This window comes from Rhinolophus sinicus, linkage group LG12, assembly GCF_036562045.2.
Source record: "Rhinolophus sinicus isolate RSC01 linkage group LG12, ASM3656204v1, whole genome shotgun sequence".
Classification (NCBI taxonomy): Eukaryota; Metazoa; Chordata; class Mammalia; order Chiroptera; family Rhinolophidae; genus Rhinolophus; species Rhinolophus sinicus.
This window is the reverse complement of record NC_133761.1, coordinates 27,786,514-27,804,890: the sequence shown is the minus strand read 5'-3', so window position 1 is coordinate 27,804,890 and position 18,377 is coordinate 27,786,514. Positions and strand designations below refer to the sequence as shown.

The following is an 18,377-nucleotide window of genomic DNA, read 5'->3' as shown; positions in this document are numbered from 1 at the left end:
TTTAGAGAATAATACCAATAAGTTATACAAATCTTAAAATTTTGCCATATTTCATTTTTAGGGATACAGTAATTTTTAAATACTTATCATTCCACACGTTTTTATTTGTATAGTTCAACATATCGTGTTTCTCTGAAAATAAGATCTAACTGGAAAATAAGCCCTAGCATGATTTTTCAGGATGACATCCCCTGAGCATAAGCCCTAATGCGTCTTTTGGAGCAAAAATTAACATAAGACCCGGTCTTATTTTAATATAAGACCGAGTCTTACATAATATTATAATATAATGTAATGTAATGTAATGTAATATAATAATACCAGGTCTTATATTAATTTTTACTCCAAAAGACGCATTAGAGCTGATGGCGTGGTCCGACTAGGTCGTATTATCAGGGAAACACCATTTATGTGTGTGTGTGTGTGTGTGTGTGTGTGTGTGTGTAGTGCTAAACCATATATAGTATTATTTTGCAAGGTTTTTAACTTTATATTATGGGTCATACTGTACATATTTTTCTGAAACTTGTTTCTTTGTTTAACTCTATATTTTGAGAGTTATTTCAAAATTTAGATTCATCTAAATCTAATTCATTCGACTGCTGAATATAATTCTGCATGAATATGCTATAGTTTATCCATTTTCTTGTCGATTTAGGTTATCTATTTTTTTTTTTCTAAGAGAAATAGTGCTCCTGTTCATGTCTTCTTGTGCCTGCTTGAGAATTTCTATAGGGTCGAAGTAAGGTTTCTGGGTAATAGAGTATAGGTAGCCATTTCCAGTTTCACTAGCTATTGGTTCTCCAAACTGGTTGAAAATAATTTACAATCCTGAGAGGAATATTTGTATTGGCTCATTTACTTCCTCTCCAATGGTTCGTATTGTCAGACTTTTAAATATTGCCAAGCTGAGAGTGAAATTGTAGCTCATTGCTTTAAATTTGCATTTTTTACTTGTTATTTGTTTATTTTCCAATTGGGTTTCTCTATGGAATTGTATATTCATTCCTTAACCTATTATTCTACTGTGATGTTTGTCTTTTACTTATTGAACTATGGAAGTTCTTCATATATTCTGAATGCATATCCTTTGTTAACTGTATACCTTAAAATAAAACCTCTCCTAGATTATGATTTCTTGTTTTACTTTATCTTACTATTTTACCAACTCAAAATATTTAAACATTTTTATACAGAATTTATATTTTTTAGTTGTTTGTGCTTTTTAAATTTGAGTTGAGATATCTTTTGTTTTTCTGACTTCATAACACTTTCTTGACATTTGTTCTAAAAGTTTTGGCTTTCACGTCTCAGTGTTCAATCCATTTAGATGGATTTTTGTATGTGGTGGGAGGTGTGAATCTATTTTTTCCCCTCAATATGGATAACCGGTTGTCCCAGCTTTATTAATTCAATAGTGCCCTCTTTCTCCACTTATTTGTAATGTCAACATTGACACATGTGACAGTCTGTTTCTAGAGGCTCCGTTAGGCCCCTTGTTTTATCTATTTACCATCTCTCTACTACCCTGTCTTAATTTCTGTCACTTTTTAGTAAGTAGAGCAAGTCCATCTCAATTTGTTATTTCTCTTCAGAATAATCTAAATTTTTTTCTTTTATCTTTGGCTCCTACATGTTCATTTAGTATTAGCTTGATAAATTTCATGAAAACCAGAAGTTTCGATGAAAATTGCTTTGAAGTTTATAGATTTAACTTGGGCAGACTGACATCTTGTGGTATTTTGTCTTCTCATTCTGACAAAATATGTTTCTTCACTTATGTAAGTCTTCTTTTAGACTCTTGTATAGTATTTTTCTTGTAGCAGGTATTAATTTTTTTATTAAATGTTTCTGCTTGGTTATTAGTGATATATTTTGATTTATTTTGGTTAGTTCATCTTTGAGCTATGAAACTCATAGAGCTCCTTGTTACTTTTAATATTTATAGATTTTCTTGGATTTTCTATTATAATCAAATGGTGTTTACAATCAAATAGTGTTCAGATAAGGACAGTTTTATTTCATCCTTTTTTTTTTTTTTTTTTGTCTCATGTATGTGCGATTTACTAAACTAGTGTCTCCAGGATGGTGTTGAATAGAAGTGGTGGTACCAGTGATCCTTAGCTCATTCCTGACTTAAGTATCAAATAGGATATAGAATGTTTGTAAATACTCTTTGTCAGGCTTAAGCATTAGTTTTCTATTTCTTGTTTGCTAGATTTTATTTTCACATGAATGAGTCTGGCATATTATAAATGCCTGAATATTCTATTTCTATTGTTATGATCACTGTTTTTATTTTAATCTATTAGTGTGGTGAATCACATTAGTATATTTTCTAATATTAAACTATTTTTGCATTTCTGTTGGAATCCTCCCTTTATCATTTTTAATAATACTCACTGCATGGTGATACAATAAATGATAGTATTTTCAACTTAATTGTCTTTCATTTTCATTATCATTCCCTGTCATTTAATTAATGTTTGGCCTCTGAAATTGCCAAAACATGGGAGATGGACACATCATATTATAAGTGTTATGAAGCTGTTGAAATTGTTACTCAATTATCTGATTGTCTCAGTTTTCTAATTTAATTGGTTATTTATTGTAAGGTTATGGAAATTTATACTGAATGATCTAAGCACCTCAATTCTCTACTTTAAATTGATTGAAACCAGTTTAAGTTCTACTTGATAGCTCTCTTTTTGGAGCATACTTCCAAAGTGAATGAATCCTTTATAATTGTGACACTGCTAGACATCTTTTTCTTTTCAAAGGAATTAGCTTACTACCAACACGCTCTGCATAGCAGTTTCTCAGATTGTTCCTTTTCACTCTCCAAACAGCTCGGTTTGCTGGTTTCTAGTATTTACCTCAGGCCCTCCTATCATTTAATGTTTTGTGCGATTTTTTTAGATTATTGACTTCAGTTAATTTTGCTATATTCAAAACTTGGCATTTTAAAAAGTATTTCTTTATGTAATATCAGCTTTGGAAAGTATAGGCTATTGTCACCTTTCCTAAATACCCACCTTCGCTGAACTAGATTCCTTTTCTATCCTCTCCAGCTTCCCATCCCACAACTCCTGCCTAGAGCAGAAGAATCAGCCATTTTGCCCGAAACCTGAAGTTCCCAGCCTTTTTTCTCTGGGTGTGGATCTGGTCCATACTTTGTACTTAGGGAAATATTAATCTCTTATAGCTGACAGTATTCAAATGGTAGTGTAATAGGTATATTGTATTTGAAGTGCCCTCCCTTTAGATTCTTTTATCAGTAATCTAGCTTCTTTTTTTTATTTCTTGCCATTAAGTAAATGAATGGGTTAAGGGAAGCTATGAAAGGATGAAATGGGAAGCCTGAAATTCATTAGTTCAAGCCTGAGGGTGCTTGAGGGAAACTGTTAGATATACAGAAAAGGGAAATAAAGGAAAAGCCTGCCCCTTCTATCCTTGTACATTGTGAGGAAGGAGAAAGAAGAGTGAGGTAAGGCCAGTAGATAATCAGAGGTATGTTCTAATCTCTTCATTCTAGGCTTTGACCCAGGAGGAGGATGCATGTTGGTTAAGTTGAAGGGCAGCTTTTACCCTTCTTAATATTTGAGGTTCTTGGAAGAAATCATCTCTCAGGACGCCCTTAGACCCACCTGGGGCATAGGTACTTCAGAGTGCATCATGGTTGGCAGTGCATCATGGTTCGGCCAAGAAAGGGCCAGCATTAGCTTTCTAGACCTATCCTTAGTTCCAGTGTAGCATGGAGGACACACAAGTAGCTGCATGCCCCTGTCAGGACACTCACCCCACGCCCCATAGTGAGGGATGAAGGATGAGAGGACTTTGCAGAAGAGGCTGCAGAACAGATAGCTTGGGCCGTGGCTGCATAGAGGATAGTTCCGATACTAAGAGGAGACAGAAGTGCCTTGGGAGCTGGAGGTCAAGTCAGTAGTGAAACACAATCCTGTCTAAACTGAGAAGAACCAGGTAAAGATTGGATGAGCTACAGTGTTCAGCAACAGAAGCCCCACAAGACACCTAGACATTTTCTTGGAAAACAGGAGGGAAAGGGGTAGAAATATCAGAAGTAGATAATTTATCCAAAGGAGCTATTTCACAGACTAAAATTTAGTGGGTGGCTTCAGAAGAAATCTGGCAATATGCTTTTGAGGAAAATTAGGTAAAAAATAGAGAAATTAGCCACATTTCTTTGTGAACGTTTTTCAAAGCCACAAGAGCCAACAGAGAAGAGTGTGTAGTAACAGTTAAGACTTGGAGATGTTCCAAGTTAAAGTTTCTTCTGTAGTGCTGCTACTTCCTGAGAGACTTATAGAAGACACCATCAAACTTTCCTGCTAAAGCCTGCAAATGTGACTGTATCTGGAGAAGCCTCGCCTGCCGTTCAGGGGGGAATCTGGGAAAGTCTTGCTGCTTGTCTCCGGGTATCAGATGAAGCAAAATTTCTGGTTTTTGTTTTGTAATCCAGAAGCCTATTATATAGAGATTATAGTGATCTCTTAATTGTTAAGGAATATATTTGAAAAATTTTAACTGTCTAGGATATGGGCCAGTACATCAACTTTCCAAATCCACCAAGACAGTGCTGGGGGAGGGGCTTGTAGGTTAGTAGCCCCCGATGCCTTTTGAGAGACAGACACACCATGGATCTGATGATGGGGGGACTGTGGGATAAAGCTGTGATGGAACCGCTCTGAATTTATGGGCCTCTTGCAGATTTCCTCTGCATCCTCCTTTTTTTTCCAAACAGTCTGAGCCAGCAGAGAGGAAGGAATCAAGGGATCTGTGATGTGAATGCATTCCTTTTGTAGCACTTATACTTGCAATATAAACAATATTTGTGCAATTATTTGTTTGCTTATTTTCGCCTCTACTACACTTTAAACTTCACAGCAAAATCTGTTTGTTGAGCTGTATTCATCGGCTCTTAGCATAGCATCTGGCATAGACGAGGTATTTAGTGAATATTGTATGAATGAATAAATAATTAATGAATTAGTGTTCATAGTTTTTGCCCATCTATAAATAAATTGATATTTTATGGTCTGAATTAATTTTTATGGTAAATTGCAGCTCCATCCACGTTTACCTACTAACACTGAATGTAGTATTAATCTTTTAGTAGAACATAGTAGATACCTTATATTCAATGGTGTGCTAATAAATGTTAACAGCTGGCTCTCTGTAAGAAAAAGCCCTAATTTGTGGTATTTTCCAATTTCCATAGTCTAAATCCATCCACCACGGCTGCTTTCAAGCAACCGCATTACTTCGTGGAATTGTGGAGATGGGAAAAAATGTGCACAACGTGTTATTAATGACTTAGTGAAAGCTGGCTCCTATGAACAGTGAAGCACATTTATATGCTGGTTTTAGCAATGCATTGTTCTTCACATACAAAGACTGTGCTGTGACACACATTCAATAGAACATGTGCTTTAAAAAGATTTCAAATTAGTTAAGGAAATGCTATCAGTTGTAAAACATACACTCAAAAGTCTCTGAACCTCAACACAATAGAAGTTTATTTCCCACCTACATTGAGTCCACATTGGTGTGGCTTACCAGTCTCATTCAGTTCCCAGGCTCCGTTTTTTGTGTGTGGCTCCTTTATCCTCCCGGGTCTTGAACAAAGAGCATGGTAGTAGCATATGAGAATTTCTTAATGGTCATGAAAACGGTCCACATCATTCCATTTATAATCCATTGGCCAGAACATAGTCATGTGGCCGTGGCCTTCCCTAGCTACAGGAAGTTTGTGGAATGTAGTTTTCTAAGTGAAAAAGGAAGTAAGTTTAATAGCTAGCCAGGATCTTCCACAGTTTTGTAGTCATCTGATAGAGTTAAGCTGATCAATTTATACTTTTCTTCTCTGTCAAATGTACACATTTATAAGCAGGCTGGCAATGATTAGAAGTGGAGTCTAGTAAATTCTTCTTTTCTGTGCAGAGTTAGCTATATCTTATGAGTTTGGCCTATGGCCTCATTAGCACCAGTTTCTCACCAATACTCCCACCCTTCTCTGAATTGTTCCATTATTTATTATCCCTATTTAGATGAAAACACATAGTTTTCAGAGCTTTAAATTCCTTTAAATTATTGTATATACTTAACATAATTGTGGTTTTGCTTTCTTTGACTAGTTTAGCTGTTACGTTTTCGATTTTTATTGTTTTAAAGAGATATTTTTATTTTCCATATTTTTTTCAATCCCACCAAGGATGACTGTAGAGTGGAATATAATGTAATAAGTGACAAATTTGGGTCATTAGTATTTCATCTCTTATATAGCTATATTACTTTGAAAAATATGGCATATTCAGAACTGAATGTAATAATACCTTATAATTTTGAATCCTATATGTCTTTGTGATCTCAGGGTCTAGGAATTTTTGATCTTTATGAGGACCAACGAAACTAATAGGCTCTAACATGGTGATTCATAGGCATATGTATTTCTAATGTATTTTTTAACAACATTCATCATAAGATACATTTACTGGTTAATTGGTTAAAGGTTTCCATTAACAAAAGTCCTGCTATTTTATTCCCAAATAAGTTAAATTTTGATCCAAAGACATAGAATTTACCTTTTATAGACATTAATCATTTCATAGCCTATTAGTGAAAAGTCATCTCATAGCATGTATATGTGAGACATAGTTCAGTATCATCAGTTTATAAGTTGCTTTGTGTAAAGTTTGGGCATCAAGTGAAAGTGTCAGTCCCTTGTACTACTTGAAATGAGTGGATTTAGGCTTCCCGAGCCTTTAAAGATTAATAAACTTAATCCAAGAGTGGGAGGAGATAGAAAAAGAAGAAAAGAAAGGTAATTGGGTGTTAGGATCTGAGGCCACTAGAAGCTAGCACCTCAGGAGAGAACATAGGATCTAGTCAGAGAAAGAGCAACCGATGTGGCTAGCCCAGAGAGTATGTGAAGAGTCTTAGTGCATGGTCTTTAATTGCAGTCAAACATCATCCTTCATGCCTTATACTCATTATCTTATATTGCTATCCCCTGGGTCTTTACAGATGAGGACAACAAAGCCCACAGCATTTATAAGTCTTTTTCTCATTTTGGGCTAGGCAGAAATCATACTATTTGTACAATGAATACATTTAAATTCTATATTTGTACAAACAGTGTCATAGATTTACCTAGTTCACATTGAGGTAAATTGGCAAAGCTGATCATGACCTCCATTGGCCGGCCTTATGTAGCCATTCTGAGGAACACACTTGTAACTCATTCCACATTTTAAGTTGAGAATCTCTGCCCTAACCCGTGGTTGTCTAACTTTATCAAGAATTAGAATCACTTGTAGAATTTTGTAAAAAACAAACAAACCCACAAAACATATTTCTGGGTCCCGCCCTACATTTCTGATCCAGTAGGTCTGGAGTGGGGCCTGAGAATTTGCATGTCTAATATGTTACCAGGTGATACCTACCGATGCCGCTGTTTCAGGGATATTCTTTGAGAAGCTCTGCTCTAGAAGAGGTTAAGTAATCTGCTTACCTTGTGGTAAATAATGAAGCAGCAATAGGTTGTTTCTGCAAATTATCATGATTGGATAATTGTCTGTCTCATACTCTCATTTCTGTTTCATTGTAAATTACCAAGCAGGAAAGGATGTTATTCTTGAATACTGTGCGACTTATTCTAGATAAATTCATATCACAAAATAATATAGCATGTATTATAACTGTGTCATGAATAGTAACTAGTTTAAAATAAACAGAGAAGGTGAAATTCAGACTTAATTTATTTACCATTTTGTGGTTCTATGTTTAGTATGCCTTTCACTTTTAAAAAAGGTCTGCAGTACCTACATTTGTCACAAGATGGCATTGAAAGGCTGAAGATTTTGGTTGAAATTTGATTTTTGAGACTGTTGATGGGTTAGATATATTTTATGTGTATTCAAACCAAAGAAACTTGAACTGTGAGGTATTTATTTTTAAATTGAGTGAGATTTTGGTATTTTCATGTCAAAAATAGTTTCTTATTTAGTTATGAAAATAAAATAGTTACACATATTGAGTAACATTGATAACTATTTCTTTTGGAATTCTATGAAACATAAATCTTAATGTGATGATATTGAATATTTTATTATCATATATCCCCTCCAGAAGGACATCAAATAAATTCAAGTTAGCAAGCATTTGAAAGATCTTTCTGTTCTATGATTTATAAGGTCTTATTATGCATTAGAAGATACAGACCTTGACCCCATTGAGCTTTAAATTTAGTTAAGGAAAAAAAGAAATACATATAAATTCAAAGAGAGAACAAAGTAATAAAAAATTGTCAAAAACAATGTTGTATGCTATGGACTATACAAACAATATGAACTGGAATAATGGTCAATGAAGCACAAATTTTAAATGGTACTTTACCAAAATATTCTTGTATCAGTTGAAAATACTATGTTGAATTCTTCTTTTACTCTGATTATTTATATTATTATTTATTTAAACTATGACAAAATGTTCAGCAATATGGAGAGTTGTGTAAGATTCAGTATTTGACATAAATAAAACATCAGAAACACTCGTTTAAAATATGAACTCACCTTTTATTTCACGAATATGTGATTTTATTTTTTTCTGATTAATTGAAAAAGATTTTTCAGAAAAGGGTGAAGGCTTTTCTGGTCACACAGATTTAGTTAAAATAGTCTTAGATTCCTGGAATCTGAAAAACATATCTAATTAAAACATCAAGTATAGTATGGTGGTTATCAGGGTATGGAAGGAGGGAGAAAAGGGGATTTTTCTGTTTAATAGGTATTGATTTTGACTTTTGCAGATGAACAACTTTTGGAGATCTGTTTCACATAGTGTGAATATACTTAACACCATTGAACTGTGTGTGCATTTAAAAATGGTTAAAATGGTACATTTTATGTAAAGTGTCCAACTACAAATTATGAGCAATTAATAGGTTTTTATTGAAGATCAACAATGTTCCTAGCTTTATTTTAGTTAATAGGAGATACTTTAAAAAAAATAAAAGACAGCTCAGGAAGCTTATATAATAATGTAACTAGTGATAGAGGATTAATCTATATAATATACTGATATTGGTAATCTACTTAAAGTCCAAAATATATCAGGTATTGTGCTAGACATTTTAAATAAATTATTTCTAATCTTCAGTCCTCAAAACAATATAGAAAAATTAGTATTATACCTATTTCCCCATTTTATCATTAAGGAAGCTATGTTTTGTAGATATGAATGTTCAGTACCTTATTGATGGTTGAAAATTTCTAATCTTGGAGTTGGTATTTAAACCCAAGTCTGTCTAGCCTCAAAATTCACTTTCTGTATACTATCACTATGCCCATAATTAATTAAAAAAATAATTAAAGAATATAAGTAAATAACTAGTAATTTGGTGCTTTAGTTTGGTATTTCTACTACCAGTAAACATTGTTTTTTATTATAATTATTCTGACAAAATTAAAAGGAAAGACATGTAATTTAATTAATGGTAGCTATTAATTTGGGTTACATTTTAACCTCAGGATGGATAACAATGTAATGTTTGTGTTGTTGTTGGCTTGAATTATAGTCTCTCTTTTTGTTTGTTTTGAACTTCTGGAAACACTAATTTCTTTTCCCTATGTATTTGTGTGCAGGTTATGTGGGTATGTAATTTGTGCCGAAAACAACAAGAAATCCTCACTAAATCAGGAGCGTGGTTTTATAATAGTGGATCTAATACACCACAGCAACCTGATCAAAAGGTTCTCCGAGGAATACGGAATGAGGAGGCACCTCAGGAGAAGAAAGCAAAGCTGCACGAGCAGGCCCAGTTCCAAGGACCCTCAGGTGACTTAGCTGTACCTGCAGTGGAGAAAAGTCGATCTCATGGGCTCACAAGACAGGATTCTATTAAAAATGGGTCAGGAGTGAAGCACCAAATTGCCAGTGACATAGCTTCAGACAGGTAAACATTTTGCTTAATCTTTAGGTCAACTTATTATCTTTAATCTTCATTCCAAACAAAAATACACGAAATGTTTAGGTAATGAGTTGTTACATGTAAATGTAATGTAAATGTCCATATGTTTTATATAAATGCTGAAAGTGATATTCAGGACTTGAGTTATATTATAGGTTTGAACAGTCTTAGGTTTGATGAAGGAGTGTCAGTTTATCAGATTTTCCAGAAAAAGAAGTGAAATGAAACAGGGAACTTAGATAGCACGTTATTGTCATAGGAGAGACAAACTGGAATAAACAATGGGAATGAAGAAGAGATGATTGTAAGACACATTAGAGATGTTGAATTGATGGGACTAACTGGAAGTGGGATGTGAGAGAATGGGGAAGGTTAATGATGCCTCTAAAGAGTCTACCTGGGGCTGAAGGATGAAGTGGCTTTCCAAGCAGGTAAATACAGATGAAAAGGTTATGAGTTTAATGTATCCTTGGGCTAACTCTATTATTACTATTTTGGCACAATTTTATGGCCTTCTCAATGTTCAAAGTGTTAGACTGTTAAAAACAATGTTTATGGTTCTTATATTTCCTACCTCTCGAAGGAGGAGAATGAAAAAATTTCATGGGAATATTATTTTTCTATTCCATATTTCTCTTTTATAACTAAAAATTTTTAGAAAATCCTCGTTGACACTCTGTGTATTGTCCGGAAGTGGCAGATACATTTCTATGTGAACAAGTATAAAGTCATATATTTGTGGAAAAACGCATCTAAATTGTATTTATAGGACGGTGGGTTCTGAGCAGTCAGTTATAGTAGATAAGAAAACTGGGAGTCACTTCAGATGGTGCCTAAAGCCATCACACAGATGTGTTGCTAATGTTTTGGCAGAATAATAAAATGTTGGCTATACCAGTTTTTTTTTGAAAACTAGCAAAAGTGAAATAGACAATGTAATCCTATCTTTGGACAAAACAAGTGATATCATGGCTGGAGTACTATGAACACATCTCAGTGCAGAATCTCAGGAATCCAAGAATTTTAAGGTAAGAAGACTATCTTTGAGAACTAACTTAAGCACATGAAGGATTGATTGCAGATAGTTAATTTGGAAGGTAATCACAGAAACCACCTGTAGGGAAGTAGAAAATAATTCAGTTAAGAGAAGGAACACAATAATGGGTGCATTCAACAGCAACTTACCTCTTTTGGCAATTGTATCTCAATCTTACTGGGACTTCTGGGAAACAGGGTATCCACATGATCGGCAGAAGCTGGGGGTATTTATCCATAACCCTCTGTTGTTATTGGTCTAGGGCTGTTCCTGGGGGTTGTTAACTCTGGAACTCACTGGCCAGAGAAAGCACTCAGGCAGAGTTCTACAAATACAATAACAAGACACGACTGTGCAGGTATATGGTGACTGATGAGGCAGTGTTGGTTGGGACAGTAGTCGTGTCTGCTACACGAGTTCTTTAGAAATCAAGAAAGTCTGTAAAATGGCAACTGTAATGGCTGAGGTATGTGAACATGGATGAAAAAAATGCTGTTAACCAATGGAGCTAGGATTTTAAATGAATGAATGACTTAATAAAATAGATAATGGGAACATACCCTCATTCTTCAAAAACTAGACAGGTGCATGAGATAGTCTCCTTTAGAGGTTGGAAAGGTAGGTTTAGGAAGAATGAAAGGAAATACTAAAACACTGGGTCACGTAATAGATTATTAAGTTTTAGAATGCATATCATAAAGAAGTTGTGGACATTAACAATAAATTCAATAAATTTATGAGTAATTAATTCATCATTGTAGGGAACTAGAAAGATAGTTCTCATCTTTGAAGAAGGTGATAATGAGAAATGTATTTCCTCCATTATTATCTGTTAATCCTTCTTTGATTGACAAAATACTAACCTGAGTAAACAGTACAATCTGACCCTAGATGTAGTAGTTCCTTTTTTTCTTTTTATTTTACCTGGTGCCTTTGGCTGCCATTACTAGTAAATGTATACTTTAATTATGCAATGTATCCTGTAATTATATCCTTCCTTTCTGAATCTCACATAAGTCAAACCAATAGCTTCTTTTGTTTATAGTAATTATTTTTAGTCGGGGAAGAAGTTAGAGTTTAATATAAAATTTGGTAGTTAGGCCTAGAAAATGGAATCAATTATATAAACTTTTATTTGGAAGATACTTTCTCTTTCAAAATAATTCAGTTCCCTTATCATAAGCAAAAAGCATTTGTTTTATTTTTAAATGCAGTTTCTATAGTACTTTATTAGGCATGTATCTAGGGACCCTTTGAATTCTTTCCCCTAGGGGAGGGGGATCAGCAAACTATGTCTCTGAGGCCAAATCTGCCTTCCCCTCTGTTTTTTGTAAATAAAGTTTTATTGGAACACAGCCATACCTATTCATTTATTTATTGTCTATGGCTACTCTCAACTACAACTCCAGATTTGAATAGTTACAAAAGACCATATGGGCCTCCTAACCTAAAATATTTACTCTCTGACCCTTTATAGAAAAGTTTGGCAATTCCTGCCCTAGAGGGTATGTTGTTAATTCTCTTAGTGCTATTGAAATTTCTCCGTTCTTTGTTTATTTTCTTTTACTATTTAAATAATTTCAGTTAAATCTGTTTTCTTATTCCCTTCCCCCATCCCTCTTCCCTTCTCCTTATGCCCCCAACCCCCATTTCCACATCTTCCTCCCTCCCTCTCTCTCTTTGTTTCACGTCTCTCTTCTTTTTTACCAGAATGGGTCTTCTAGCAGTATTTAAGTTGGACAGTGAAATGGAGCTACTTATAAGGAATATAACTTTAAAGTATTACTAGTAATTTGTTTCTTCCATACCATTCAGAAACCAATGGCCTCAAAAGGAGAAATTTTGGTTCAATTAAATTTAAATCTCTATGGACCTAGAACTATATTTGAGAGATAGAAAAGTGTATTACGTTTCCTTCTCTTAAGGAGCTTTAGTTTAATCTTTAGCTACATGCTACAGTAGTTGTGACCTGTTTTATGACTTTTTACTTCTCTCACGGTTGCTTTATACATAGACCTTTAGTATTTAATGAGTGAAAGAATAGCAAGTTGGCCCTAGGCCATAGCTTTGAGTTAATGAATATTTACTTAATTCATTTATTTATAAAAATGGCAGATGTTTATCAACTTAGACATAAAATATTGTTTGAGATTTTCAAATATGGTTTTTTATTTCAAAATAAGTTTTAAAATAATCATTTTTTCAAATGTGCAATTTGCATTTCTCTCCTTACGATGTTTCCTAGGAGTGGCCAGGGGTTTCTCAGCCTTTCTGAGGGAGGACCCATGAATCTGTATTTCCAACTAACTCCCACACGATATTAATACTGATAGTGCAGAACAGTAGCAAGGCACAAAGGCATCTAGAAATATATTATGGAAGGAAACAAAACTATGTTGCAATAGCTCAGTGGCAGTTGTCCTCTGTAGTACTACCACGAAGAGGCAGAACACTTAGTGAAATTTTGTGGTTCTTAGAGGCAACATAATTCCACATTTGAGTATACTGTTCTGACACATTGATCGGGGGACAGAGGTGGAAGTCAGCTACCTGGTGGCTGGTTGACTACATTCATGTAGTTGCAAGCATCTGACTACTTTATTGTGACTTCTAGGGTTATTGTGTCTGATCATTTACTTAAATATATTTTATTTTTTAGTAAATTATTTTTTAGCATTAAATTATTTATTTATTTCAACCCTATATTATACAGTTAGGAATACACACACACACACACACACACACACACACACACACACACACCTTGTTTCCCCGAAAATAAGACCTAGCTGGACAGTCACCTCTAATGCGTCTTTTGGAGCAAAAATTAATATAAGACCCAGCCTTATTTTACTATAATATGAGACCCGGTCTTATATAATATGAAATCGGGTCTTATATTAACTTTTGCTCCAAAAGACGCATTAGAGCTGATTGTCCGGCTAGGTCTTATTTTCTGGGAAACACGGTATACATTATGTTAGAATATTTTATCTCTGGATTTCATTTTCAGGGTAGTAAAGGGGATGTTACAAAATATTTGTTTTAACACTTTCAGTTCCAAAATTCTTTTTTATGTTGTATTTTAAGGTCCTCTTTCATGGTATAAACTTGAAAGCATTCTCTTCCATTATTCTTTTTCCTGCCCTATAACTGATAGTATTGTGTTCAATTAATAGAGAATTATCTTTATTCATATTATAATAACTATTGTAATTTATTTATTTAACAATTTTTTTGAATTTCATTATAGAGATTACTTGTTACCACATGGCTGAAATAATTTAATCATGATTCATGTTTAAAAATGAATATATTTCGCAGACATTTGACTCTGATCTTATTATTATATTACTGTGGAATATTTATTATTCTGTTTTCCCCTATTTTCTTATTCTATTGTGAAACAAAAATTAACAATGATAGGAAAAAGTAACAGAGTTCCTTGGTTCTAGTGGACTGTGAAGCATTTTAAGAAGCATAGCTACAAAGAAATAATATTTGATAGGCATTACAGATTCTTAAGTATTTTTTCTACATTTTATTGCTTAAATAATGACATTTAATGAAAGTACTGAGAGCCTTCATTGCTATTTTGTCTGGAATGTTAATGAGGCAAGAGTGGAAAACTGAAAAAAAAAAAGTTGTATGACTCAATTACATCGCAGTGCATTTTGTTAGATGGTGAAAAATGCTACCAGGTAAGTGATGATGAGAGTAACAAAAATATAAAGTGATTATCTTGGATCTGAAATGTAAAGTTTTAAGGTAAGTTAAGTATAACACATATTTAAGAGTTTGATAATCACCATCATTTTTTTATTGTCTGTTACATATGACCTTCCAAATACGTTTGTGACATTTGATTAATTGAAGTAATAATTAAAATATATGCTTAAAACTTTTGTTTCCAGTATGGGTGGGGTAATAGGGCCTGGATGTACCCTTCTGCCTGAACATTTGAAGAAACCGACAATGTTGAAACAATGGTTTTTAAGAAATGGGACATCAGGCAACAAAGGAGAGTGATACCTGAGAGGTGGGAAATTAATCAAGTGATTGCCCTAGCATATTGCTTTGAGAGAATTTCTAGGCTCTTGCATAGGGAGAGGGTTATAGACAGAGCCCAGAATTCTTCATGAGTTGAGGAGACAGTTTTGAGGGGTTCTGGAGATGAAGGCAGCTGGAGTTTGCTAGACAGAGTACCAGAAGGAGAGAGCTGACCAGCAAGATATCCTGGAGATTTGCAGAGGTTTCTCCTTGTGTGTATTCAGTGGAGTGATGATTAGTGCACGTGAAGAAACTACTTGAGGCCAGGGAAAGAATCAGCCAAAATGATTAGAGGGAACACTGGCCTGCATTCACACAGGACCAAGAATAGTGTTCCCAAAAGCCAGAATAGAAAACCTCAAGATTCCTGGAATACTGGGTAGAGTATTTTGGAAAGTCTTGCTTCAGCAGTGGGGAATAATTAATGCTAAACTGAACACTGCTCTGGGACAGAATAACAAATCATAAAAGCAAGATCTGAAAGGATTACACTGTTTTCAAGTAATTTAATTACCTCCCAGACAAAGTTCAAGGAGATTTATAGGAATACAAAAATATCCAGTGCCCAACAAGATAAAATTTCATGATGTTTGGCATCTAATAAAAAATAACAAGCATACAAAACAACAGGAAAACATAATCAATATGAGAAAGTAATCAAACATTGTACACCAACCCAGAAGTGACACAGACTTTAGAATAAGCAGGCAAGAACATTAAAATAGTTATCATAATTATATGCTATATAATTCATAAAATTAAGTAGAGATATGTAAGATATAAAAATAAACACTTAAATTGAACTTCTAGAGATGAGAATTATAATATCTGAAGTGAAAAATACACTTGATGGGAATAGTGGAAGATTAGGTACTACAGAAGAAAAAATTAATGAATTTGAAGACAAATGAATAGAAATGATCCAAAATGAAACAGAATAAAAAAATGAATAAAATAATTTAAGAAGTAAAAGAACATCAGGAGCTATAGAACAAGATCAAGTATTTAATATACATGTACTTGGGGTCCTTGAAGGGGAGAAGAACATGGAGAGTACTAAGAAAATTTTGAAGAAATAATGGTCAAGATTTTTTCAAATTTCGTGGAAACTCAAAACCAAGAAGCTCTTTAAACTCCAAACATAGGAAATATGAAGAAAACTGCACCAAGGAACTCTATAATCAAATTGCTTAAAATAAGGATAAAGAAGCAATCTTAAAATCAGCCAGAGAAGGAAGACATGTTTACACAGACATGTTTACAAAGATAAAGATGACAGCAGGTTTTATGTTGGAAACAATGCAAGAGAGACAAGAACGGAGCAAACACCTTTAAGGTACCGAAAGATAAAAAGGAAAACAAGCCATCAACCAGTATTCTATACCCAGTTAAAATATGTTTTAAAAATGAAGGCCATATAATGACTTTTTTAGACAAAAAATACAGGAAAAATTCATCACCAGTATAACTACACTATAGGAAATGTTAAACAGAGTCCTTCAGGCAGAAGGAAAATTATACCAGATGGAAATATTTATCTACATCAAGAAATGAAGAGCTATGGAAATGATAACTACATGAGTAATTTATAATTTTTTATATATAGTCTTTATTCTTATTCTAAATATCTTTAGAAGATAATTGACTGTTTAAATAAAATAACAAAGTATTATGGGGTTTATACCATATGTGAAATAAAATATACAACAATGGCATAAAGTGTGGATGGGAGAAATGGAAGTACACAATTGCAATGTTCTTATACAAACATGAAATGGTAAAGTATTGAAGTATTGTTTGAAGAGGGACTATGATATGTTAAAGATGTGTTATAAACCCTAAAATAACAAAACAAAGAGGTATAGCTAATAAATCAACAAAGGGGGGGAGAGAACAAAGAACACATCAGACAAATAGAAAGTGAGTAAAATTGATTAAAAAATCAACCATATTGATAATTAATTTAAATATAGTTTGTTTAAGGCACAGATTATCAGATTGGTACTAAAGAAAGACTCAACAATATACTGTCTACAAGAAACACACTTTAAATATAAAGACAAAACATATGAAAGTAAAAGAATGAAAAAGATAAAGATATACTATACTAATACTACTCATTATCTGGTTATATTCAGATTTCAGAGCAAACGATAGGAATAAAAATGTTAGTTCCTAAGGATAAAGTGGTCAGTTAATCAAGAAGACATAAAAATCCTAAACATGTATGTCTATATGTGAAGCAAAAACTAATAAAACTAAAAAAGAAATAGACAAATCCACAATTAAAATCGGAGATTTCAATATCCTTTTCTCTGTAACTGATAGAATAAGTAGGCAGAAGATCAGCAAAGATATTGTAGACTTGAACTAATTGATGTTTATAGAACAATCCACCAAACAGTAGTGGAATATTCATTCTTATTTGGGGGTAAACAGGGCAGTAATTACCAAGATAGACCACATTCTGGCCATTTAACAAGCCTCATTAAATTGAAAGAAATCCAAGTAATAAAAAAATATGTTCTTTGATTAAAATGGAGTTAAATTAGAAATCAGTAGCAGAAAGACCTCTGGAAAACCCCAGTGTTTGAAAGCTAATTAATATACTTTTAAATAACATACAGATCAAAGAAGAAATAAAAAAAGAACATAACTTTCATTAAAATGAAAACACAACATCTGAATTTGTAGAGTGCACTAAAGCAGTAATTAGGACAGAATTTATAGCAATAGACACCTACGAGTATATTAGAAAATGAGAAAGGTCTCAAAACATTGATTTTCAGCTTTCACCTTAAGAAACTTAGAAAAGCAAATTAAATCCAAGCAAGCAGAATAAAGGAAACAATAATAATTAAAGCAGAAATCAGTGAACTAGAAAATAGAAACAATGAAACCAAAAGCTGATTCTTTGAGAAGATCAATAAAATTGTTAAGCCTGTAGTCACACAAATCAGGAAAAGAAAGAGAAGATACAAATTACCTATATCATGAACATGAGAGATAACATCACCACTGATTGAATGATATTAGAATGCTAACAAGGAAATATTTTGAAAAACTTTATGCCTATAAAATAAAGAAGCAAGATGAACTGGACAAATTCCTTGAAAGACACAAATTACCTAAGCTTAGTCAAGAAGAAATGAATAACTTTAATAGTATTATATGTACTAAATAAATTGTATTTGTGGTTAAAAACCTTCCCGTAAATAAAACTAGAAACCTGATGGCATCACTAGTAAATTCTAACAATGTTTTAAGAAAGAAATAATGCCATTTCTACATAAATTGTTCTGG

The 18,377-nt window shown here is 33.4% G+C and overlaps 1 protein-coding gene across 42 annotated transcripts in view; it reads left to right on the top strand.

Annotated features, from left to right (window-relative positions):
• Window positions 1–18,377, top strand: part of RIMS2 (regulating synaptic membrane exocytosis 2) — a 592,512-nt gene that overhangs the window by 181,796 nt on the left and 392,339 nt on the right. For all 42 annotated transcript variants that reach the window (XM_074316891.1, XM_074316853.1, XM_074316856.1 and 39 more), the window contains one exon: window positions 9,663–9,973. In XM_074316891.1, coding sequence (XP_074172992.1) covers window positions 9,663–9,973 — 311 coding nt within the window. The remainder of the gene's footprint in view (window positions 1–9,662; window positions 9,974–18,377) is intronic.